The following is a 26,918-nucleotide window of genomic DNA, read 5'->3' as shown; positions in this document are numbered from 1 at the left end:
CTTACCATCTAGAACCTGTTTAAGTCCTGGCTGCCTGAACAAGTTGGAAAAACAGTCATGCTTCGCTGGGGTCTGGGTAGCAGGAAGCCATCTGGAGTAACCTCCAACTCCAGAAAGACACCAAATCTTCTGCTCCTCCAAGAAGTCAAAGGCCCACAGCTGCTTCCAATCAGGACAGCCGACTTTCCACCAGAGCTCTGAGTTCTCACACATTCCCCTCACTAGATCTTCAAAGCCCAGTTCCTTCGCCCAGTGCAAGGAAAAACACACATGTCCTTCCAAGACCCTGCTGCTCTTACTTGTGCCTCCTCCCCTCACTAAAATGCCTCCGTGTCCCCAGGTCCTCAGACACCTCTATCCTCACCCACAAGGACGCCTCACAGGGATGCCTCTGTCCCAGCACTTGCATCCACCTCCCCAAATCGTTTTCTTTCTGTCCACAGTAACGTGGCCATTGCTCGCTCCACCCACAGCTGGCTCCTGTCTCTAAGGTTTTCATAGAGGTCAGCCCCCTCCCTCCTTGAGTCCTGGCTTCATCTGTGTCCCAGTGAGTGATGGAGTCAGGAATGAGACTATGAGACCAACAGGTTTGTCTGGGATTTGCCACCTAAAGAGCAGAGGGGCCAGCACTCTTCAACAAAAGGCTAAACTCCCTGACATCTGTATTCAAGGTGTCCCAGTCCATTGTGAGGCTTCAGGTCACTGCCTACTGTACGAGGTTAGCACAGGCTCCTGCCTCTTCTGCTCTCAGAAGTGGCCCTCATTGGCCAACACGGTGACAGTAGAATCTGAGAAAATCAGCACCAGCTGCAGATACGGGGCTCCCTGCTCTCCAGTGTGCAGCTTGAACATCTTATTATTTCTTCCTTATTTCTACAAAGATCTGGCTGTGGGAAAGGGACCTGTGACACGAACCCATCTACTCGTTCTCCGTGAAGCTGCAGATGTCCCCATCACACTGTGTACCGCCGTCCGATTCTGCCCTTTGGAGGAACACGCACTTTTCCTCCTCTATCACTGTTACCACCCATGACACAGTCTGGGAAAAGCATCTTGAGTACAGACGTGCATGTCAGTAAACACATCCCGTGGGAGCGAAAAAGTGCAACCATATCACTGCGGATCACCCTCAGTGGTTCCGGCACCCCTAGCAAGTGGCTACCCAACAGGACCATGTGCTGTCCCTGTGAAACCAGAGCAAAAGTTCACCTTTGGTGTGCTGGCTTGGGTGCTGCTGCTGGATGCCTGGACTTGGGGTGTCTTCAGCTCTGGGAAGCAAGGCCATTCATACTTTATAGAGAAGGACACTAAAGGTTGTGAGATGGGGGTCATCACCCCTAATCACTTCACTGTTGAGGAAAGGCACATTTGGCTGAGTCTTGCCCAACGACAGGGCCCAGGTCTATCACCTCCAAACTTGCCTACCAGTATCTGTGTGCTTAGAGCTGGGGCTTTGTCAAGACCCACTCCACCTTCAAGAGGTCTGCTGCTCTCGCTCCCACGGCGGCCAGATGCAGCAGCCCAGGGCTGGGAGTTCTCTTCATCTGGCTTGAATTAGCATGAGATCAGGCCATGGAGATGCTGTTTGTGCCATACTGGGGAAGTGAGGCTTATTTTCTTTATTCATTTATTTTCCTTTGCTATCAACTTTGGCTACCAAATCCTCTTTTGTAGAACCTTCCTGATCTTTCCAAAATTACACAGGATGAGAGGGATTTGCTGCTCCCTCGGAGAGCCTGCCCTGAAGGGCTGGCTTCCAGGGTCTCAAGGACAGATGGATGGAGGCAGAGGCCTTCTTGACCTTTGCTCTCCTTTTTTCACAGCATTTGGGTTGGCAAGGATCACCTATGACTCCAACACCAGTGTCCACACACCTCTGTAAGTGGTTTCCCAAACTGGACACGTTGAAACCCTGCCCCCCCCCCATATTCATTACTTTGCTCACTGGTGTGGGAAACTCCCGACCAAAGCTGCTTAAGGAGGGAAGGGTTTGCTTGGGCTCACGATTCAAGGGTGTGGTCCATCAGGATGGGGGCAGCATGATGGCGGGACAGTGAGACAGCTGGCAACAGTGCATCTCCCATCAGGCAGCGGGAGAGGTGACGCCTGCTCTCAGCTAGCTTTCTCCTTCCTTCAGCCTGGAAGCCAACCTGTGTGCCACCACATGGAGCAGGTTAGGCACTTGGTGCACATACGTGAGAACCAAAGTTCAGATTCTCAGAAACTCATGTAAATAGAAGGTTGGTGTGATAACCTGCCTGTAATTCCAGCTCAGGGCAGCAGAGGTGGGACTCCCCTGAGTAAGCTGGTAAGACAAGCTGTAGCCATGGCTTCCATGTTTGATGAAGAGACCCTACCTTGACGAATAAGGTGGGAGAGTCATCAAGATGAGTCTCAGGGTTTCTATTGCTGCGGTGAAACACCATGACCAAAAAGCAAGTTGGGGAGGAAAGGATTTATTTGATTTATATTTCCACATCACTGTTCATCACTGGAGGAAGGCAGGACACGAACCCAAGCAGGGCAGGAACCTGGGGTCCAGAGCTGATGCAGGGAGCCATGGAGGGGGCTGCTTACTGGCTTGCTTTTCTAAGCTTGCTTAGCTGGCTTTCTGTGAGAACTCAGGGCCAGCGGCCCAGGACTGACAGCACCCACTAAGGGCTGGGCCCTCCCAGCCCTCCCGCATCAATCACTAATTGAGAATCTCGTGGAGGCAGTCCCTCAGCTGAGGCTCCTTCCTCTGATGACGCTAGCTTGTGTCAAGTTGACACACAAAACCAGTCAGTGTACCATGATTCCCAGCATGGACCTCAGGCTCCACAAGCACGTACACATGCGTGCATATGCGTATGCTCCACACAGGGGTCCATATACATACAAACACATGCATGCATACCAAACACGCATACAGATGAAAATGGTAAAAGGAAAAAGCGGGGAGGATCTTGAGAGATGCATGAGGGGGCCTCCCAGATGTTGGGGGGGGTTCTCTCTTGGCATCTAGGGCTGTGCCTGTAGACCGGTAAGGTCCAACACGGAATACGCTTGGATCTGCCTGCACATGTTGTCTGTGTGTCTGTATATACACAGCAACAGCAGAAGGAAAGGGGGACAATGTGCTTGGGTGCTGAGACCCCTAGCCAAACAGTAGTCCCCTTAGCAAGGAAGAGTGTTTCCAGGGTCACTCCCCAAATCTGGGCCTAGATCTCTGCATTCTCCAAGGCCAGTTATGAATTAGGGGGGAGAAAAGATTGGGAATGCAATGAATACGTTACATGTTAAATATTAATGGCGTTTTTCCTGTGGGTGCGACTGATTGAATCTGGAGTGTTTACTCATGTTTGGGCCATGGTGGTAATGAGCTAAATCCCCACGCTTTCTTCTGGGTGCCATTCAGGGCAGAAACTCTATTCCGTATAGGTAGCAGAGTTAAAGCCGTGGAGTATATGACAGAACCTCACAAATTGCCAAGCGTTATGCAAATGGAGCGAGATGTTATCGTCTTCCCCGGGTGTGAAGGTCTCTGGGGGGATGGATAGTGTCTTAGGCGACAAAGATCTATGCTTTTTCCGGGCTGAATTAATAATTCGCTTATGCTAATAAAACAAAGAAATGGAGTTGCCGGTGTTTCAAAAACAATCTCATTTCTTCTGTGAATTCTAATGTGACTCCCCCCACCCAGCTCCTATTTTTCTTTTTGATTGGCAAATGCAAACATGCAAGGTGCTGCGAAGTACGTTAAGTCTGAAGAATAAATGGCCCATGGGCAAGGGAGGGGCTAGGAAGGAGAGGGGAGATGGAGAGGAAAGAGAGGAGGGGGCTGGGTCTGAGAGAAGGGGAGAGGGTAGGAAGAGGGAGAGAGGGAAGAAGGGGGAGGAAGGCAGAGACCATTTTACTTGGCTTCCAAGGGTACCCTAGTTGCAAGTCATTTTGATAAACTACCCACCATTTTTGAGAAAAGAAGCAAGGCAAGAATGACCCGTGCCCCTTGCTGGAATGGCCATTTTCATTTCTGTCTCCAGTGTACCTGCGTCTTTGGTTTGCTGTGAGCACACCTGGAGGCAATCCTTCACAAAGCAAACCAAGGAAGAGGCTGTCTGGTGGCCCCAGGGATTCCAAAGATCTCAGGATGGGCAGGTGGACGTACTTACCCACTGTGGGCGGCTTTCAGTCGTCGGAGGTGCTCTCGGATGGGGGTTCAGGTCCTTAAAGAAATGTTCAGATACTTAATCTCAATTCCAAGGTGCTAGAACAGTGACTTTAGTAGCCCATGAAGGAGTTCTCGAAGGACGGGTAGGGGATAGCTCTGTCTCCATAGCAGAGAGATGTCAATGCTTCATGGCTGTCCCAGCTCTTTGCGGGAACCCAGGCCTCCCTTTAACTGCCAGGGTTATGCTTGGCTGGTAGAGATAGAAACCCAGATCCTGGAGGCCAAAGGCTGGGTCTAAAGGCCAGTTTTGCTGTTCCTCCCAGGTAACAACACAGAAGTTCTCAAAGGGGTGGTGTGGGGTCCCTGCTCCACACCCCTTTAGGAAGTGGGTTTACCATTTGTCCAGCAATGGTAAGAAGTAACCAGGATATAATCTGTGTGGAGAGTGGTGTCTTCCAGAAGCAACACGGAATGAAAACTCACAACAGACCTTAAAGAGAAGCACAGGCTGGAGAGATGGCTCAGGGATTAAGAGCACTGGCTGCTCTTTCAGAGGACCCAGATTCAATCCCTAGCACCCACATGGTAGCTCACAACTGTCTGTAATGCCAATTCCAGTGGATTAGACACCCTGTCCTGACCACCAAGGGTACTGCATAAATGCAATGCATAGATTTGCATGCAAGACACTCACACACATAAAATAAAATAAAAGTGAATACATCTAAAACAGAAAAAATTAAAGATATGTGCACACACAGTGAGCACTGTCTGTCTTTTCATGAGATTTTTTGAAAAATGTTGTTTTCTATTATAAAATATGTGGTGGATTTAGTATTGTTAGCTTGAAAGTGGTTAACAAACAAACTCACACGCTTCCATTTTAATTTAGAACCTAATAGGCACAGTGGCTATCCCATGATAGAGAGCTCAGAAATTATTTTTCTTCATTAATAGTCCTCAGTTGATCTACAAATTGTCATATATGATTTTTTTAGCTGATGCTTTTTGGGGTTTTTGGTTGTTTTTTAGGGTGTCAAGGACAACAACTATTTCCACAGGGATGTCCTCAACCTGGGAGGTGTTTCTTATAGTTCCTTTTTCACTGGAGGAGAAACTGAGGCATGGAGGGGGACTCAGAACCAGTCTAAACCCAAGGTGGGCCTATGGTGCAGGACAGCAAACCCAGGGGAGGTGTGATGAGATCCAGGTTAGATTTTAGAGGGTTGTCTTCTGTGAAAGCAAATCTTTCTCAGTGAAGGAGACTTAACTTCTTAACTCCTTAAGTCTCCTTCACAGAAATCTGTATAAACACAAGGAAAATTCTGGAAGCTTAACAGAGAAGGTTCCAGTGACATTTGATGCTGAAGAAGTCATAATTAGAAAAAGTTCTCCCATGCTATACTTATCTTGACATTTAGAGAACTCCGGAATATCATTCAAAGTCAGACACGATCTACCTTTTGTCCCTTTGACTTCCAGGGAAGAAAATGGCTGAGAGCAACCCAAGGCACTTGTATTCAGCTGTGAAATCTATTCAGGCCAGAGCCCCTGCGAGGGTGTGGAAGGGGGAAGGGAGAACTCTGCGTGCATCTACAGAGCACAGCAAACTGGGACCCTCACAATGGCCAGGCATCCGTGCCCCCATGGCACCCACCCCTTGCTCTCTGATCGCACCTTTTACAAGGCTGATGGCTCTGCTCACACCATCTGCATGTGGCCCAGGTTCAGGGCCACAGCCTCCTCTCAGGTACCCCAGGCAGTCGTCTGAAATTCATGCATCTGTAATTGAAGGCTATGTTTTCCTCTCGCTGTGTAGGAAACCAATGAGGAGAGCCCACCGTGGGGACTAATAATGTAGTTCCCACCCCCACCCTGGGTTTGGGGTAGCAGTCAATTCAATTTCCACCTTTAGGCTCCCTGCTGCTCCAAAGCATATCATTTTATTCGATCTGCCTGTAATTTCGCAAGAACTGATCATAAAGTCAGACTATAATCTGCAGTGTACCCCCGCCCTGCAAGTTCTGTCTTCTTGTTGACTCTTTCTTCCTCGGATAAAAGATGTTGTAATCCACACAGCAAGGTTTTGATAGTTCAGGCTTCGCACCCCTGTCCCCGGCTACACCAGCCTCTGGCTCTGGCAAGGCACTGTGGCAGATGCATCCCATGGGGTAGACCTCAGCGTTCCTTTCATTGCCCCTTGAGAGAACTGAGTTACCTGAGCAAGAGCTTGCGGATCATTTACAAGGGCCCCATGGGGGAGCATCAAACCCATGGGGTTGGCTGCTCTAACCCAGGCAGAGACCTGGAGGCTGGGACCATGAGCCCGGCCCATCTTTATTACACACAGACTTTCTGTTGCCTGTGAGCCACTGATGGTTTAAGATGCTAAACAGTCTGCCTCAGGTACCCCAGGCAGTCGTCTGAAATTCATGCATAAATTTTCATGCAGTTTTCCTGAGTTAGACACCAGTGTGTCCCTTCTGCTCCCAGCCTCCTAGCCCATACACACTGAAAACATTGTGTGTGAGGGGGGCGGGGTCATAGGACAGCTCATGAGCATCCTTCCTCTTCTTCTCTCAGCATGTGGGTCTGAGGGATCAAACCGAGGTTGTGAGTCTTAGCAGCATGCCTCTTTCTTCACCTGCTGAGCCAGCTCACCTGCCCAAAGATAGTGCATTGCGAAGTGTTTTTTTCCCCACGAGCCCCTTGGTGGATGTGGACCATTTTTGATAAGCACCAAATAAAAGACGAGCCAGAGACACTGACCTATGAATTGGATTTTTAATTGAATGATCTCCACAGGGAAGAGCTTGGCTACTAATTGAAAAGATTAAGCTTTTCAAAGCCTAAATCTACATTAAACAAAGTGTGAGCTGAACAAAGTAAATCAGGCCAGTGAGGGCCTTGAGTGAATCCCAAGGAGTACCACAAACCCCTCAACCTGCTCCCCCCACAGCAGGTAGGTATTTCCAGAACTCTCTTCTGCCGTTCTCTGAAGAAAGACTGTGGGAACAACAGCAGAGTGCATACAGACTCACATATGAGTCTACGCTTCTAGAATTTTCCTAGATTTCAACCCACTTAAATTCTGTCCCTATGTCCCTAGAGACATTGTTTATGTTATGAGCCCTATAAGACGCGACAGTGGGGGAGACATTTGGAACCTTCTAGATGTCAGGGGAGCCTTCCATATCTGTTCATACAGATGACGGCAAAACTTCAAGGTTTTCAAATCTTGTGGTTTTCAAATCTTGTGGTTGACCGGCCCTTTCTGAGTTCCATTTCATCATCTAGACTGTTCCATTTAGATGCACTCTTGTGGAAATTACACAGATCAGCATAAATGAGATAGCAAGACAAAAGCTCAAAGAGGTGTGCGGGGAACTTGGCTCAGCTCCTTCCGTAACAATGAATGAAGATGTTTTCAAACCAGCTGCATTCATTCTCAGGGACATTAGAATCTCTCTAGGTTAATGGCCATTTACGTTTAAGCCAGGACTGGAACTTATCTCAACGGAGTCACTGCTGGATGTGTGCAAGGCCCTGGCAGTCATAAAAACAACAACGAATTTGAAGCCAATTTCTAGCTATCCAGTTGCATGGAAACCTCTGTTACAGGTCCCCCAAGCATGGTATAAAGTCTTGGTTACAATGTTTAGGATAAATCTGTCTCAACTCTGCCCTCAATGTCCTCTAGAACTGGCCCACGTCCCCGAAGATCCACCTCCAGCTTCTCTATCCTGAGCCACACCCAGGCCGCATTACTCTTTCAGTTCCTCCAACTCCAAGCTCTCTCCACACGGGAAAACCGTTCCCTTCATCTTGATTTCTTTTTCAGAGTCAGGCCTGAAGGACTCCTTATTCTGTGGGTGACTCCAGCGGTCTCCTCTGCTCTCATATGGCATGGTTTCTTTCTAGAATTTACCATACGCTGTAAATAAATCAAGTGTAACATCTGCTTAACGATGCACCTGGTTGGAAGATGGCAGATCTTTGGTGGGGATTGGCTGGATAACAAAAAGCCGGGAGGAAAGGGGAACGAAAGTAAGGAAAGAAAAAAGGGAGGCGGGTGGGAGAAAGAGACGAAGGAGGGTGAGGCGGGAGGGTGATCCTCAGTGGAAGCTCATTACAGTGAGACACACATACTGTGAGATGCTACCTAGGTCTCTATTAGCAACAGACTACAGCCCCAGCTGCTGGGAGGGCCGTCTGCCCCCTACCTTCAGCCACTGGCTTCTTCAGATACAGAAAGCTGCCTCCCTAGGTTACATGTCTTTCTAGGTGGTCCCATAATCTCATATCCTGTGAGTGACAGAAGCAAGGGTCTAGAGTCCAAGTCTAGCCAGTTTAAAGCGTCCTTTAGGCTCTGGAGCATCCTTGGTTGGTCAAAACTGTGGTTATCTATGTCAGCATCTTTATCCAACCATCCTGCTTCTCCAACCTCCTTTGCTTAACTGTGGGTACCAATGAGTTCCCCAGTAAAACTCACATACATACTGACTTCCCCTTTATCCCAATTCCCTGGGAACTTGACCAGAAACCCTTGTTGATCCTTGTAAGTAATTCAAGGCCCTTTCTTTGCAAATGGATGCTCTCCAAGGCCTAGGGTAAACCAGCCCCTTCCACACACACGCAGGAGTCAGGCTCCAGGTGGGAAAAAAACAGCATGTAATATTCCTAGCTGCACCTTTAGCTAGAATTATAATGATTTAGAAAGAGGAAAAAAAAAACCTGAGAAGAAATGGCCTTTCTGAGAGCACTTTTGGAATCAGTAATGAGATATCTAAAAGTTTTTCTCTCATAGTTGAAAGCGATTTTTAAAAGTAGGAAAGTCACAAAAAAATGTAGCCCGGTCCCTGGCAACATACTAAATAACCAATCAATGTTTTTTGAAACAATGAAGGCTTTTCTTGTTCCCTTTCCTCCCTTCAAAATTTAAGACCAGAAAAAAAACATAATAAGATGAACCTATTCAGCCCCGTATGGCTATTTTCTCCAAATCACTTGTTTTTAGCACAAAAGGGATAACTACCTGAGATGCATTTTTCCCGTTATTTTCTTTGTGAGGGAGGTTTTTGAATTAATTTATGCTCTTTCAGCATCAGGTTGCCTCCTAATTGAGGATGCAAAGTGCCAAAGGCTTCCTGGTGAAATCCTCCCGCTCACATCTCCCTTTGTCTGCCCTGCCAGAGAGCCAAAGGAACGGCAACAGAAGTACGTAAGTTATGAGACCCCGGAGGAACCATGGGCAGCTCCTTGAATCTAAATATCTTTAGGAAACTTCATTTTTGCAGACTCAAACACAATGGAACATTTGGGGGCAGTGGAGAGTTCAGATAATTTTACTTTCTGGGTAACTTTCCAGTTACCCAGAAGCCCATCGATGTTTTCAAACCCCGAAGCAGAGCACTGTAGCTCAATCCTAAAGGGTCTTATTAATGAAAGCCTGGAGTCAGGTGTTAGGGGGTGAAAGCTGAAAGATCAGAGAAGCAGAGCCGCTGGCCACTAGTTCTCACCTCTGCAAACCCCTCAGAGTGAATGGGGTATCTGTCTCTACAAGTCCTCAGCCTGAGTGCCTCTAGCTCCTGTCTCCTCCTGCTTTGTATTCCTGTCTCCAACTCCCTAGTGCTGAGATAAAGGTGTGTGCCTCTACCGCCTGGCTCTGCTTCTCTTTTAGACTGATTCAACCCCATGACCTTGGACTCCTGATCTTTCTGCTTCGTCCTCCCAAGTGCTGGAATTAAAAGTGTGTACCACCACTGCCTGGCCTCTATGGGTAACTAGCAGCTAGCTCCACCCTCTGATCTCCAGGCAAGCTTTATTTATCAGAAACAAACAAAACATCACCACGAAACATCTCTTTTAGAAATGTGTTATTCTTCCCATTCCTGGCAGGATGGCAGGACACAGTGGAAAACCTGAGAGGGTGAATGTGGCCTTTCTAGAAATGGTAGGCACAGGGCTGTTGCCCTGGGGTCAGCAACAGTTTTTGCTTCGTGCTCAGCCACAGCAAATCCCTCTCGGGCTCAGTCTTCCCTGAATGAAGAAAGGTGCCAGCCAAAGACATGTATCAACACAACCAAAACCAAGGAGCCCACAGGTGCTCACGACCAGAACGTACCCAGGTGCATTGCACTGAAGAGAGCTGTAGAGTCTGTGTTGCCCTGTGTTTCTTGAGGACACTCAGCCCTCTGATTAAAGCTGTGTCAGGCATGTCTGTTTGGTGTTGGATGGTTACCACTAATTGTCGGCCTAGCAGGGTCTAGAATCACCTAGAACACAAGCTTCTAGATGTGTCTATGAGGGATGCAGACTGCACCATTCCACAAGCTGGAGCGAGCCTGGAGCGCCATCTCTCTCTGCTTCTTCTCTGCAGACACAATGTGACCAGCTGCCTCAAGCTGCCTTGACTGTCCCATACCTTCAAACTGGGACCCAAAATACACCTTCTTAAGTTTCCTTTGCCAGGTGTGTTGTCATGGGACGGTAGTAGATGGGCAGCTATTGACTGTGTCCGGCTATGGGAAAACAACAAACAGCCCCGAGTTACCTTCCTTTCTCCTAAATCTGTTTCCTCAAGGAAAAATGGAAAATGGGGCATCAGTAAGCCAGAGCTGGGGTTTGGTCTGGACCAGGAGCAGGGACACTGCAGAGCGAATGGAATGAGCTGTTTGGCGGTGGTTGGTGGATTGCAAGCTTGAGTCCTTATGCCAGGACTTCTTCTCTCATCACCACGGGCAGCGCAATCCAGGATCTTCTTCGTGAGCTGTAGGGCACTAAGCAAAATCTACCACCCGTCCCTACAGTGCGGAGGTGCCTCGGCACCAAGTGACAGGCGCTGTCTCCAGACATTACCCAGTATCCTCTGGGTGGCACAGTGTTTCCCTCGTGACCAGCATGACCTGCAAGGGTGATGGCCGCTTTCCCTGGGAAAAAAGAATTAGGAAGCAGCACAGCCGGTACCATGCGCTTGGAGTTTTGTTCAAGAAGTTAGACCTGAGGCGGTGCTGCCGGGGCCTCACAGCTGTCAGGGGCCGGCAGGCTGGGTACTTGGGAATCATCCTTCAAACCAATGTAATCCTGCGTCACGATGCAGGGACTCCATGACCACTAGGACAAATCGGCAGTACCAGGAGGACCATTAGAACTCTAAAGAGCAGATGTCATTTGCCACCTTCTCAGCTTCTCTCCAGGGTAGCTGAGGGCATTGGCAGGAAGCAGGAGCGAAGTGGGTCTGGATGCTTGGGGCAATAGCTCATTCTCAGCTGGAAAAAAAATGTATATTTGCATCAAATAGCTTAATTTTGCTAAAGACACAACCATGTATCGCTCATTCTCATACATCTTTTTCATTCTCACATCCTCATGCCTGCTGCAGACACAGGACCGTGATGCCTACTGGTCAGAACAAAGGAAGATGAAGTCACTTACAATGGAGCTGAGATGTTATACCGATGTACACAGTGCATACGCTGAGGGTAGCCTCACGTCTGAGGTCAAAAGCAAGGCTGTGCGTCTAGAGACAATATGATCCCCTTTTGGGACCACTCACTCACATAAGGGCTCAGAACAAAAATCTACCAACTCATGAGGCGAGATAGCTGTGAACCAATCCTGGGATGCTCAGTGATGAGGGACATTGAATTTGCCTCTGGCAGAAACTGGAAACAAGTCTGTCCCCGGGGGAGAGAAAGGACCCAGATGCCACTGAGTGAGTCTTTCTGCGGCGCCAGCCCGATGATCAGCAAGCCATAAGTGAGCAGGAGGCTCAGAAGCTGCTCACCACAGCTGTTACTGTGGCCAAATTCAACTGCTTCACGTTTAGAAGCAAAGGAAGGATGGAGGGAGGCAGGCCTGAGCGCCGAGGTAGTGCAGGAACACCTAGTTACATAGTCATTGGCAAGAAGTTCTCCTCCGTTCACCAACCAAACACTAGAACTCACTACCGAAAGAAATCCACTTGCAAGCAACAAGATTATATATGATAATTCCATTGAGATCAGCCAACACTATATCCAAACTCTGCTTTGGAATGTAGTTATCCAGCTGTAATATTTGTTTGTTTGTATTATTTACTTACTTTCCTTTTTGGCTTTTTCCCTCTTATTAAAAATGGCTTTTTTCTCACATAACACTCTGATTATGGTTTTCCTTCCCTCTGCTTCTTCCAGTCCCTCCCTCCCATCTAGATATATTTTCTGTATCTCAATAGAAAACACACAGGCTTCTAAGGGATAGTAATAAAATATAACATGATAATAATATGATAAGATTAAAAACTAATACAACAGAATTAGTCAAAACAAACAGAAGGAAAAGAGCCCAAGAGAGGCTATAAGAAACAAGCCTGCTCCTTCACAGACTAAGGAATCCCATTAAAAGAACCTAAGCTGGAAGCTATAATATATACACAAAGGACCTGAAGGTGGAGAAGGAATATATACAAATACATATGTGTGTGTATGCTAAAATAAATTTTTAAAAGAAGGAAAACCCCTGACACCACATTATGAGACAAGAAGCCAAAGACACCAGCACATTCCTTTTCCGTTGGCTGTCTACTGCTGGCTATACAACCGACCCTTAAGAGTAGTTCGTTCCCCAAGGAAGACTCCCTTGGAGGAAACTAATTTTCATTTGCGAGTAGTTATTAATCAGAGATTATTTCTGGTTCTACTTTTAGTTCCAGGACCCCATCTGGTGCAGACCCGTGCAGGCCCTGTGCGTGCTGCCTCAGTCTCTGAGTTCTTACGTGCATCGGCCATGCTGATTTAGAGGGGCCTGTTTTCTTGGTGGCCTATATCCCCGCTGGCTCTTACACTCTTTCCGTCTCCTCTTCGTCTGGGTTCCCTGAGCCCCAAGGGAAGGGATTTGGTGGAGACACATCCATTTAGGGCTGAATGTTCCAAGGCCTCTCACTCTCTACATAGGGTCTGGCTGTGGTCTCTGCATTTGTTCCCATCTGCTGCAGGAGGAAGCTTCTCTGACGATGGGTGAGCAAGGCTCTGATCTGTGAGCACAGCAGAATGTCATTAAGAGTCATTTTATTGCTATATGTCATTTTGCTTTCTTATAGAACCCAGGACCACCAGCCAAGGGACGGCCCCACCCACCATGGGCTGAGCTCTTTCCCACTGATCACTAATTGAGAAAATGCCTTACAGCTGGATCTCAAGGAGGCATTTCCTCAACTGAGGCTCCTTCCTCTCTGCTGACTCTAGCTTGGGTCAGGTGGACAGAAAACCAGCCAGTACAGAGGCTACTGTGACAGGTGTTGCTTCCCTGATTTCTTTCTCAGTCTGTTTGTCCTTTCTGTAGAGGAGGACTATTGATTTTCATGTGTTCATTTTGTATCCAGCTACTTTGCTGGAAGTGTTTATCGGCTGTAGGAATTTCCCTGGTGGAATTTTTAGGGTCACTTATGTATGCTGTCATATCATCCACAATACTCTTTGACTTCTTCCTTTCCAATTTGTACCCCTTTTTCTCCTTGGGTTATCTTATTGCTCTTGCTAAGACTTCAAGTACTATATTGAGTAAGTATGAAGAGAGTGGACAGTCTTGACTTGTTCCTGATATTAATGGAATTACCTTGGATTTCTCGGCATTTAAGTTGATGTTGACTCTGGGCTTGCTGTAAACTGCCTTTACTATGTTGAGGTATGTCTTGCATTGCTAATCTCTCCGGGGCTTTTATCATGGAGGGGTGCTGCATTTTGTCAAAGGTCTTTTCTATATCTAGTGAGATGATCATGTGGTATTTGTCTTTCAGTTGGTTTGAATGGTGGATTATGTTTATTGACTTACATATTTTGTACCATCCTTGCGTCTCTGGGCTGAAGCCTACTTGACCATGGTAGATTATCTATTTGATGTACTCTTGGGTTCAGTTTGCATCAATGTCCATAAGGGAAATTGATGTGTAATTCTCTTTCTTTGTTGGATCATCAATTTCGGTATCTTGGAGGGGGAAAAAAAAGATAAGGGCAGAAACTATGTTTACTAGAATAGTTGGAGACTTCAATTGCTCCTACACCTTTTAGATTACCTCAGTGTTTCCCCGAGTGTAAAAAGCACACCAGTGGTGGTATACAGATGCCGTTTAAGTGGCACATGGGTGAAAGATTTTAATGATTTTGTGTTTGAATGTATAGTAGAACATTATGTGGTTTGGGTTACAGGGTAACTGTGGTCTCATAAAATAAAATGGGCAATGTTCATTTTTGTTTTGTTTTGTGGGATAATTTGAGGTGTATTGGCCTGGGAATTGGGGCAATGAGAGAGAGGAGGCCACAGCAGGTGATCTGCTGCAGGCTGGAGCTGGGACTGGGGGACTGGGTTCGGAGGAGTGGAGGGAGAGGTGGAGATCTGCAGTTCACTTATTAACCTTGTAGACAATCTCTTATGTTACATATTTTGACCATATTCTTTCCTGTCTCCCAACTCCTCCCAGATCCTCCTCACTGCCCTTCCCACCCCAAACAAACAAACAAACAAACAAAATCAAACTCAAAACCCCAAAATACAAAAAATAAAATGTTAAAACTAAGCAAAAATCCCATTAAAGCATCAGTGCATTTTGTGTCGACAAACTACACGGAGCGCGGGGCTGCACTGGAGTGTGGTTGGTACACCCAGTGACGTTCTCACTTAATCACAGTGCTGGATGGTTTTACTCAGCTTGACACAGGCTAAAGTCGTCTGAGAGAAAGGAACCTCAATTAAGAAAATGTACAGCCAGGCCGTGGTGGCGCACACCTTTAATCCCAGCATTTAAGAGGCAGAGACAGGCAGAGTTCTGTGAGTTCAAGGCCATCCTGGTCTACAGAGCAAGTTCCAGGACAGCCAAGGCTACACAGAGAAACCCTGTCTCAAAAACTTAAAAACAAACAAACCAGAAAAGAAGGAAGGAAGGAAGGAAGGAAGGAAGGAAGGAAGGAAGGAAGGAAGAAGAAAAGAAAAAAAATGTCTCCATAAGATCAGGCTGTGGGCAGGCCTGTAGGGCATTTTCTTAATAAGTGATTGATGGGAAAGGGCCTAGTACATTGTGGATGATCCCATCCCTGGGCTGGTGATTCTGCATTCTATAAGAAAACAGGCTGAGAAAGTCATTGGGGAGCAAGCCAGTAAGCAGCACTCCTCCATGGCCTCGGCATAAGCTCCTGCCTCTTGGTTTCTGTCCTGACCTTCTCCAATGATAGATTATGATCTGGAAGTGTAAGACAAATAAACACTTTCCTCCCCAACTTGCTCCTTGGTCATGGTGTTTTATCACAGCAATGGAAACCCTGACTATACAGAAATGTTCACTATTCTGTTGTGATGAAGAGACACCATGACCATAGCAAGTCTTGTAAAGAGAAGCAAGACTGGAGGTTTGCTTACAGCTTTCGGGGGCTTAGTTGATAATTACCATGATGGAAAGTATGGTGGTATGTATGTATGTTGTTTGGAAAGGTAGCTAAGAACTACATCTAGATCCGTAGACCAAGAGGGGGGAGAAGGAAGGGAGGAGGGCAGAGGAAGGGAGGGAAAGAGAGGGATGGAGGGAGAAGGATAGAGAGGGGAGAGGAAGGAAGAAAGGGAGAGAGGAGGGGAGGGAAGGAGAGAGAGAAGGAAAGAGAAAGAGAGAGAGAGGGAGGGAGGGAGGGAGGGAGGGAGGGAGGGAGGAAGGGAGAGAGGCAGGGAGAGAATGTGCACATGACTGGGTCTGGCATGGACTTTTGAAACCTCAAAGCCCACCCCCAGTGGCACACTTCCTTCTAATCCTTTCAAATAGTACCATACATTTGAAATAGCATTCAAATATATTAGTCTATGAGGGTCATTTTTATTCAAACCACCACATGCTCCATTGGAGAAAACTCTTTCCCCCTCTCCCATGAGCTATCCATTGTAAATAACTTCTAAGTGGGATTCCCCCCCCCCCTCCTTATCCATGCTGGCATTTTGTTCTTGTGTGTGCTGTCACAGCCTGTGGATTATATGTGCATCAGCCCTCTTGTGTCTGGAAGATGCTGTCTCCTCGGAGTCATCCTCCACCTCTGTATCTTACCACCATCCTAACTCCTCTGATGCCTAGACCTCTATCTAAGCCTCAAGGGGAGAAGCTTGATAAAAACTTCCCATTTGGGGCTGAATACTACAAAGTTTCTCAGTCTCTGGACAATGTCCACTTGTGTGGCTCTGAATTAATCCATCTACTGCAAGAAGAAGCTTCTCCGATGAGGGCTGAGAAATGCATTGATCTATGGGGGGTAGCAATGTGTCATTATGAGTTATTTTATTGCTCTGTTCATTTAGCAGAATAATAGTAGTAGGTTATCCCCTAGCCACACATACCCTAAAAAAGGTAGTAATGGGCCACAGGGAAAGTCCACTTGTTTTACAATAGAGTATCACTGTATACCCTTTCTGAGTGGCTGAAACTCATGGGGGATCTGTCTGCTTCTTCCTCCTGGGTGATGAGATCAAAGGCATGCACTATAACACCTATCTATCTATCTATCTATCTATCTATCTATCTATCTATCTATTTATTGTTAATCACTTGCATGAATGTGAGGCTGTGTAAGTGCATGTGAGTGCAGGTGCCGAAGGAGGCCAGAAGAGGTCACTGTTTCTGCCCTGGAGCTGGAGTTATGGACAATAGTGAGCCGTCTAATGTGGGTGCTGGAAATTGAACTTAGGTCTTCTACAAAACCAGTACAGCACTGTTAAATTCTCAGCTGTGAATTCTGATGGTGAAAGCTCGCTTGTATACTTACAGTTCTACATGAGGTCATCAATTTCGGTATCTTGGAGGGGGAAAAAAAAAGATAAGGACAGACACTATGTTTACCAGAATAGTTGGAGACTTCAATTGCTCCTACACCTTTTAGATTACCTCAGTGTTTCCCCGAGTGTAAAAAGCACACCAGTGGTGGTATACAGATGCTGTTTAAGTGGCACACGGATGAAAGATTTTAATGATTTTGTGTTTGAATGTATAGTAGAACCGATACCTAACTATTATACGAAACGAGATGTTTCACAGATATTGTTGCTTAGAGCGATAATATCTCCTGTATTGCAGAGATGGTTTTAAGTAAAAAGATTAAGAAAATAATATACCCATGAGTGCTATATTAAAACGTATGAGCAAAAAACATTGAGATGGTTTTCAAGTGGCTGGAATTTGAAAATCAGTGGACTAATTTCTTGCAACCAGAGTTTGAGGAGGTAGGAAAGAAGCAGATAAGAGCCACAGATTAGTCCATGTGTTCCAAGGCCCCACTCACACTGTTTCTTCCAAAGCAGCAGACCCACTGACCTCACGAAGCTGTGTGTACGCAGGAACGATGTCGCGCTGGGCTGTAAAGCATTCTTGCAGGATGAGCACATACGCCATCTCCATCAAGAGGTCTGGCTTTGATGTGCAAGTGTTTTCTTTGTGGATGAGTAACACTAAGCTTCCAAGAAGCATCAATTCCAAGGGGGAAAGTTTTCGATTATTGTACTGTGGACAGTACTCTCGTGTGGTTTCAAAGTTTAGCTACACTTAAGAATTTTTTCAAAGCATTTCTAAAGTTAAAAACTATAAATTAAGGCAAGTCGTATGACAAATGGGGCACAGGGGGGCAAGTAACAGCACAAGAAAATAGGGTAATTTGCTATTATCTCACCCTTTCGTTAACTGGAATGGAATTCCAATATGGCAGACAGAGTGTCTGGTTAATGAGTTGGGGAACAATCCGAAGTTAAGCCTTACAGGAAATTATTGTTTATGGTGGGTGGTTTGGGTTAAAATTAATAAATCACACAAGACATTTTCATTTTTCAGTTTTATTTTTATCAAAACAAAATAATTTAACCATATAAAGAAGGGGGAACATTCATCAACCAAGAAGCCAAGCGCTTCCCCATCACAAACAAGGGGTAGAGCTGTGAGCCCCACTGTCTGCCTCTGTGAGCTGGTGAGTCAGTCTTTAGTGCTCCCAGTGGCCAGGACTGACTCTTTCCCAGGCTCCTTCTCCCCAGGGTGATGCAATTTGCTCACATGTCTGCGTACCCCTTCGGAACAAACTATGCATATCACCACATCAATGTAAGGTATGGAGAACACGGCACAAGGGTTGAGATCCGCACTCAAGGGTGTTCAGGGTCCGGACATCTATATTTAGTGAGTTTCGAAAGAGACAGACAAATGTAGTATTTCAGAAGGTGGTGCTTCCTTAACCGGGACAGACTACTGGAGTAAAGAAAAACACACGGGCTTCTCTTGCTGCAATTGCAGGGCTGCGACTGCCCAGAGCCAGGTGAACCATGTTCCCCCTTCGCCTATTAGATGACATCAAGGGAGCTAACAGCCGCACGTTCCTGTAACTATAAAAATCTGCTGTACCAGGCAGATTTTGTGCAAAATGCAAATCTCCGTGCTGGGGGAAGAAATGAACGATGCTATCATTGTAAGTGATGGATGTGAGCTCGAGGAAATACGTTTCGGCATGAGACCGGGAACCGTTTGTCATCCCCGCGGAGGACAACGGTCACGGGCACTGTGGCAAAGCTGGCGTCCTTCGGATGCAGCTTTAGAAGGGCAGGCACTCAGGAAAGGGAAGTTCCGGTTGGCTCTGAGTTACCCACCAAGTTGTTGGCTGTGCTTCTATTAGAATCCAGAAGACTTTCTCTCTCTCTCTCTCTCTCTCTCTCTCTCTCTCTCTCTCTCTCTCTCTCTCTCTCTCTCTCCCCCCCCCCCTGTGCCTCTCTCTGTCTCCCTCTCTGTCTTTCTCTCTCTCTCTCTCTCTCTCTCTCTCTTTCATTCCCCTCTCCCTCCCCCCACCTCTCTGCCCCCCTTTCCCATCCCCTTCTCTGTGGTCCCTCTCTGTCTCTTTCCCTCCATCTCCCTCCCCTCTTTCTCTGTTTCTCTCCCTCTCCCAACACCATAGACTGTCCTGGTTACTGTGAGGTGTAAGCCTTGGGTCTTGGGCCTTCATTTCCTCTAAAATGCCAAGTTTAGACTTAACAGGAGGAAAGAGCGATTCCTACAGCACCTTACAACAAGGAGGATGAGGCTGGCCATCCAAACTCACAAATCTTTAAGAGTTGGCCAAGTGGAGAGAGATGCCTTGTCCCTCCATGCATCTCAAAATGTGGCCAGGCACAGAAGTTAAGGGGGACAGTCAATGACCAGTGGCAGGCACCATGAGCAATAGCATTTGCATGGCAAGGAACCGGAAGCCGTCTTTCTCACAGTCCCTGCAGGTAACCCTGGGATGATATTTATGCAGGGAGTTGAAGCACCCATTGCTTCAGCCTCCTACATGAGGGTCCATGGAGTAGCCGTGCTGGCAAAGAATGCACTGGCCTTGCTGTGAAACATTTTTATGTGTGGAGCTGGGCATTGAACCCAGGGCTTCATGCTTGCCAGGCAAGCGCTCTACCACTGAGCTGCATCCTCAGCACTGAACATAGATGGGCTTTGCCTGAACCGCCATGAGATGTGTACTTGGGGTATTGTCAAATGGCAGCAAGAACCAACTGGAAATACTAGAAGTTTAATAACTCAAGCTGAGTTTAGGGTTCTTTGGGTAAATGTTTTCTTATAATTTTCTTATCATTGTATTTTGCCTTAAGAAAGTTAGATTTATAAAAACCAGTGACCATATGTTATATTATATATATATACATATAATTTATATTATATAAAGGACTCCCCATTAAAACCAAATGAAACAATATCTTTAGGATATTTTTCAGTAGCTAGCTCCTCCCAAGGTCTTTCAAAATAAATACCTGATAAAAAAAAATCTATCGAAATACAAGGTTCACAAATTCACGTTGGTTTAAAGTAAAGAACCCTTGGCAAGACTGACAATCACTAAATGACCAGGTGGAGCAGGGGGTCTGGCAGGCTGCCTGTCTCTGTCATAGATGCAGGGCTTTAAAGAGATGGAATCAATACTTTGCACCGTTGGATATAGCCTAGGGGGTGGCAGCTGGCTATGGTGACTCGGAAGAGACTGTGCTTCCACTGTGACATGTGGCATCGTGAGCTTTTTAGGGCTATGCTTATGTATATATATAAGATGGGCCTGGTGACACTCTTAGGTTTCAGCAGTCACCTGGAAATCAGGGTCTAGAACAGCAGCTCCCTACCTTCCTGACAGTGTGACCTTTAATACAGTCCCTCATGTTATGGTGAGCCCCAACCATAAAATCATTTTTGTGGCTAACTCATAACTGTAATTTTGCTACTGTTATGAATCATAATATAAAATCTGTGTTTTCTGATGGTCTTAGATAACACTGTGAAGGAGTCATTTGACCTCCCCAAAGGGGTCTTTAACCCCCCAAGTTGAGAACCACTGACCTGAAAGGTAATTTTCTTCCTTTGCCCTGTACCTCCTGAGACAAAGGAGCCAGTTCCACCTACATACATGTTCTCTTCCACTCAGTTTTATAAATTGTTTTATAAATTCTGATTTTTAACGTTAGGTGATGATACTCCAATGATGTGGGATCTCATTCCGTATCTGTGTTGCTTTTATTGGCTAATGAATAAAGCTGCTTTGACCTATGGCAAGGCAAAATATATCCAGACTGGAAGAGATAGAGAGAGAGTAGGTGGAGTCAGGGAAATGCCATGGAGCTGCCAAAGGTGACAGACACCAGACCCTTACTAGTAAGCCATAGCCTTGTACCAGCAGCACACAGATTAGTAGAAATGGGTTAATTTAAGATGTAAGAGTTAGTTAATAAGAAACCTGAGCTAATAGATCAGTGTTGTAATTAATGTAGTTTCTGTGTGCTTATTTGGGTCTGGGCAGCCAGGAAACTAAATGCAGCCTCCTCATGTAAAATGGTGCCCAATGTGGGGCACGAACCCACGATGTTGAGATTAAGAGCCTCATGCTCCCCTAAATCAGGAATTCCAGTGCAGGAGGAATTAGAGGACCCTTCCCTCAGTTCACATACTATATAGCAGTAGTAGCCTAACAATATCTGTGAACCAGTTCCCCAAAATGATGACTCTGGAACAATGGCTTCCCTGGGGACATCTCCAGCCCATGAAGACACAGCTATAAAGTGAGCCATGGTCTCTCCATCAGCTAATCCCATCAGGATTCAGCCCTGTAGACACAAGTGAGCTCCTCTGGCCAGGTCTCACTGTCATGCACAGAGACAGCCGTCCCCAAGGTCTCCCAGCCAAAGACTGGGTCAGGACTGTGCCTCCCCTAGCGTTCTTCCTCAGCTGCCCTTCTCTGGCACAGGCCACCCAAAGGGCAGAGACCACTGTGCCATTCTCATTTGCTTTAAGAAGCATACAGAGGTGACGTCTAGTTCTTTTCAACTCCTGTTGGCTGGGTTTGCCATCACTGAGCTATCTAAACATGTATGTGATGACCATAGACAGAAGGACCTACTAAGAGGAAGTTGCTTTTGCTGTGGCGTTGAAGTTCTCAGTGAATAACAGCCACGCTGGGAAGGTGACATGAGAATACTCGAAAAGGATCAATCTTCCTCACAGTAAGGAGGAAACTAGGTTCACACGTGTGAGATGCTTCTCGTGGCTGCCTTGCCTGGGAGCACAAGATGTCACGTGAGCATCATTACCTTAGAGTTAAGCCGAACATTCAGCCAGAAATCACAAACTGTACAAAATCAAACCAAGGCAAGTAGAAAATTGTAGAGGAATGAACAGTGTAAACTTCTTCAAGTTTCCCCCTTGCACTTAAGGGGACGAAGAGGAAGTCTGGGAACCTGGGGCCTGGGTAGAGGGCTGGCTGACGCAGACCTATTTGCCTCTGCACAGGGGTGCACCGGTTTGAAATACTGGGGGATTTGATCCATGCTGTTCTGAAATGCCCAACGCAAAGGCTGATTTAATTTGACAGCAAAATAACACCAAGTCCCCAAAATAAAATTACCAAGATGTAAAACAGCATCAGAACTCCAATTAGTTTTATGTCCTGGAAGCTTCTAGAGGAAGCCTAAAAGACTCCATCATGAGGAACAGGCATCAGTTCAATCTGTACAGATTGCTAAAATGTAGCCCTCTAATTGAAATTGCTCAGAGCCCAATATGACGAAAATAATCAGAGGAAAATAAGTGAATTTTCCCCCTTTTAAAAAAATGACTCATTGCAGTGACTATTTTACTGACTTAATGCAATGTTCCTTTGCAAGATCTAAAAAAAGAAAAAACAAAAACACAAGGCTTTTTTGGCACGGGGGGGGGGGGATCTAACAGGAAAGGCACATGTACAAGGGCCATACGTGCTCGTGTTACTGGAACAGAAACAGGTACTGACCATTTGTGCAACACTTAAAAGGGCCTTAGGCATTATGACGTATTTACATTGTCCACTGGGATGGCTGGCTGGCCCTGACCAGTTTTGAATGCATCTGGACTTAGTCTCCAAAGTTCACAGAACCATCTTGGTGCCCAGTCCGTACCCCATCCTTTTTCCTCAAGCCACCCCAGTGACCCCAAGTGTGTTTGCCACTCTTCACTTAGTGATAGAGATGTCAGGAGCTTGACCCTGTGGGTCTCCCTGGTCAGGAACGATGTCACATATGGCTCTTCCAGTTAGTGTCCTTTTACTGCATGAGGCAGGTGAGGATCAGTGTGTCATGTTGGAGCTGTGTATGCTGAGCCTCTTGAGATGGTAATTCTGGCCATCTTGGCTCTTCCAGCTCAGTGTGGAAGAGTCCAAAGTCTGTCTGAGAGACACTGAAGAAAGGTATGGCTGGTTCTGGGCATCGTGTTGGTTAGAGCTGGCTTGAAGGCCCCTCAGACGGCTTTCACAGCCTATGGATGTGGTGTGAGTGGTGATGTTATCTCTGAGCATCCCCAGTCCTTGGCCATGGCCACCATCTTTCTCCTGAAGCACATCACACCTCTATAACCAGTCTGTCCTCATCATCACTGCTGGTATCGCTCAACTCCACCCGAGTCTGTTTTCTCATTCCTTCCAAACTCCTTTTCCGGATGGACTTCAAGGGGGCTTCAGAGACCTCTGAGGGTTGTCCTTGGTCAGAAGGAGCCACGACACTCTTGGGGGTAACGAACTCTTCCGTGCGACATGTGCCACTCTCACTTCCTAAAGCTGCACATGGGACGCTCACTTCCCTGTGCCCATATTGGGTCCAGGAGGGAAAATCTGCCTGGGGTCTCACTTCCTCCTGGTGTGAACTAGTCAAACCTGGACCTGATGGCAGCATTTCTAAACGTGTTCTTCCGGGTGATATTGGGCTAGGTGAAGGTCTCCTAGGCAGGAGTGCCTGTGCTATGCTTTCTGGAATGGCTCTTCTATTTGGGGAGCTTTGGGCCAGTGTCTCCTCCATATGGGACTCCACACTGTGACCCCCCAGTGTTCTGTGTCCTGTTCGTGTCCCCGTAGGAACACAGATGGCTGCCACAGAGGTAGCAATGTCACAGTGGGGAAATGTTCCTTTCGATCTAAGGGATGGAGGCGGCTTTGAATCATCTGGGGAGATACACAGGCTGGCAACTATGGAGACTTGATCCTGGGAAGGTGGCAGTGGAGTCCCTGGGGGTCCCACATCAGAACCCTTGCCCTGGGGCAGGGGATCTTCCTGAAACATTGTCAAGCACACATTGGATGGCAGAGATTGTCCTGACCCATTGGCATGATCCTTCTCCTGAGAACAGTCATTACGCTCACCAGCAGATGGAGAAACATCCTACGACAAAGAGCAAAGGGGGAAAGGTTAATTGGCACAAAGAAAACTGTGATCTGAAACACGGTCCGCCATGAAAGCGAGGTCTTGAGGTCCCGACGACGCCTCCCTGAGCGTGAACCTCAATAGGATGTCTTCAATAAGCTTCCATTAGTAACTGATCAGCCCATTAACCTCAGCCAAGCTCCTGACTGATACAAAAGCGGTTTCTGTGTAAAGCCAAACAACCCCATTACCCAGCTGGTCCCACACTTCCTGTCTCCTGGTCCACCGAGGGTGCTTTCGCATTGCAGTAACACCCAACATATGCTAAGCATCTTTCTTCTGGGGGAACTAATCACGCAGACTTGGGGTTTTCAAGAAAACCTGCCAACAGTTTCACAACTAAAGTCGACCAGTCACATTGTGACATAGCCCCGGGTGTAGGTCAACTGTCTACCTGGCTCACAACAGGCTTTCTTGGTTGTTTTCCACTGCATACACTGCTGGCTGGTACCAGAACTTTTAGGGGTTTTCCTGTCTCCACCTCCCATCTCCCTGTAGGAGTGCTGAGGTTAGACCCTCAAGATGTGTATCCAGCCTTGATGTGGGTGCTGGGGATTTGAACTCGGGTTCTCATACTTGAATGGCAAGTGTTTTACTTATTGGACCATCTCCCCAGCTCCAAAGGTAGCTAATTTTTCAGTGTAGAATGTTTGGGAAGTTTTTTTTAGTCTGGTTTTAGGTTTGTAGAAGGAGATCAGGTAATTTTACCACATAGACAATGATATGGAAATAAAGGCATAAGTCGAGATGATGGGTAGGCACTGGTGCCTCAGAATGGTGGTTCTCACCTTTAGAGTCAAACTGTCTCTTTCCAAGATGGTTTTTGTGCCAGGGGAGATGAGTTCTGAAGATTGTTGGCAGTCACCTTCCTTCTCTTTGCTCCCATGACCAACAGGCAGATTTAGGCTGGCACACGATGGCTCTCCTTGCAGATGCAGACCTGCAAGAGGAAGCGTGTTTTATAAATACAATCATGAAGTGGACCAACAATGATGAGGAGGAGGCCCAAGTCTCTACAGCGAGCCTCCGTTCACACAGTGTGTCCAGGACTCTGATCACCTCCAGCTCACACTTGGACAAATGCATTGTCTTCACATCCTCCAAGGAAGGAAATAGTAATGCCAAGACACCAAGGTGATGACTCCATAACCATATACATTGTACACAGAGTTTGGCGTGGTGTCCACTCTCATCACACATTGTACATATACATTGTACACAGAGTTCGGCGTGGTGTCCACTCTCATCACATACATTGTACACAGGTTCGGCGTGGTGTCCACTCTCATCACATACATTGCACATATACATTGTACACAGAGTTCGGCGTGGTGTCCACTCTCATCACATACATTGTACATATACATTGTACACCGAGTTCGGCGTGGTGTCCACTCTCATCATTGCACCACCCTCCATCTGGGCTTCTTGAGTAACCTGGTCCTGGAATCAGGTGGCAAGAGTAGAGAACTTGCTAGACCATGGATTAGAACACCTTGGTGATGACATGCCTTGGCCACCACCAGAATGCCAGGCAGCAGGGGGAGAGGTGGGCACCTGGGATGCTGTTATTTGCTGTGGCTGATGTCATTTGTGGGAAGGGAAGAGACAGAATAGCCGCTCACGCCTGCTCCCCCTTGTCCCCCTTACTCTCTCCTCCATTTCCTCGCAGGACTCCAGAATCAGGCCAAAAGAACCACAGGGTGATCCTTCCCAAAAAGGCAGACTGCATTATGAGATGAGCTGATAAAAGGAAAAAAAAACTTTCTAGAATGCCTGGATCCCTAGAAGATGCACTGGGCACACTGTCAAATCTGCTTTTATTTTGATTAAAGTTATACAAGCCCAGAGTTTGAAAACCTTTCTACTTGTTAGGAAAGCTAGCAACCCCTGCTGCCCACCCAGCCATCCTTTTTCATTTTGGAGCCCTAGAGCTTCATCTCTCTCCCTCCTGTTGCTATGCTTACAGGCTGACCTAAGACCTCCTTCAAGGCCAGGAGAGAGCAGCTATTCTTCCCAGCTAGGACGCAGCACACTTGCCTCACTCCATCCTCTTGACCTTCATGTGCACAGCCCTGACTCCATGCCCTGTGTAGGTGGTATTCTAAGTCACCACTGAGCTGGTAGAAACTGAAACTGCATTGCCTTATATAAGCAAAGTTGTTTGCCTCAGAGTTAGTGCCACCTCCTCTGTGTACCTTTCTGCAGATACATTAAATTCACCCCCAGACTCCCAAACCGTCTTACACTTGATTTCTCTCTGGACAAGCTAAAGCTCACGCCTTAAGCTTGTAGTAAATGTTGTGGGTTCTCTTTCCCATTAAAAAAAATGGAAGGAAGTGATGGCGGGAGGGAGGGAATAAGGAATGGAGAGGAGGAGAGAAGGAGAGGAGGGAGGGGGAGGAGGAAGAAGGTAGGAAGGAAGAAACGATAAGAAAATTGAAAGAGGGAAGAAAGAATGAAGGAGGGAAAAGACAAAAAGAAAGAAATAATAATGACAATATTGATAATGATATTAATAAACAATTTAATGGTCTTCACCAGTGGTTTTCCATTATAGGCCTTACTATTATAGGGTCATTTGGCCACATTGTCAAGTTAGAGGCCTATAACCAATGCTGGGTGCAACGTTAGGCACTTTTAGAATCCCTGCACCAGGGAAGCAGAGGCAGGAGGGTCCCTGGGTCTTGCTGGTTGGCTAGCCTAGCCCAGTGAGTAAGCCCTAGACCAAGGGGAATCTCTATCTGAAAATAAACCCAGTCAATGGCACCTGATATCCTCTGGTCACACATGATATCGCCTCCCCAAACCTATGGGCATGGATATCACAAACCAATTAGATGCCTAAATCTTCCTGGGCTTCTAAATGTGAACAAAGTCTGCAGAAATATGCTGCCCCTTAGAGTTGAGCACAATCATCGATAAAGCTCGTCTCTCTCTCCACCATCAGCTTCTAGGATTACTGTGTACACTCATCCTGAGCGAACCAGCGCTGGTAAAGAACAGAGAAAGACAAAGGTTTAGAAAGTGGTGG

General features: G+C 46.8%; 1 protein-coding gene across 1 annotated transcript in view; it reads right to left on the bottom strand.

Moving 5' to 3' along the window:
- Positions 1–22,377: 22,377 nt before the first annotated feature.
- Positions 22,378–26,918, bottom strand: part of Znf831 (zinc finger protein 831) — a 64,043-nt gene continuing 59,502 nt past the window's right edge. The window contains exons 4-5 of the mRNA XM_050153037.1: positions 24,673–24,824; positions 22,378–23,842 (exon numbers count right to left, since the gene is read on the bottom strand). Of these exons, the coding sequence (XP_050008994.1) occupies positions 23,030–23,842; positions 24,673–24,824 (965 nt within the window). The 3' untranslated portion in view covers positions 22,378–23,029. The remainder of the gene's footprint in view (positions 23,843–24,672; positions 24,825–26,918) is intronic.

This window comes from Alexandromys fortis, unplaced genomic scaffold (assembly GCF_014885135.2).
Source record: "Alexandromys fortis isolate MF-2015 unplaced genomic scaffold, M_Fortis_MF-2015_v1.1 scaffold_81, whole genome shotgun sequence".
Lineage (NCBI taxonomy): Eukaryota > Metazoa > Chordata > Mammalia > Rodentia > Cricetidae > Alexandromys > Alexandromys fortis.
This window is presented reverse-complemented; position numbering and strand designations above follow the sequence as displayed.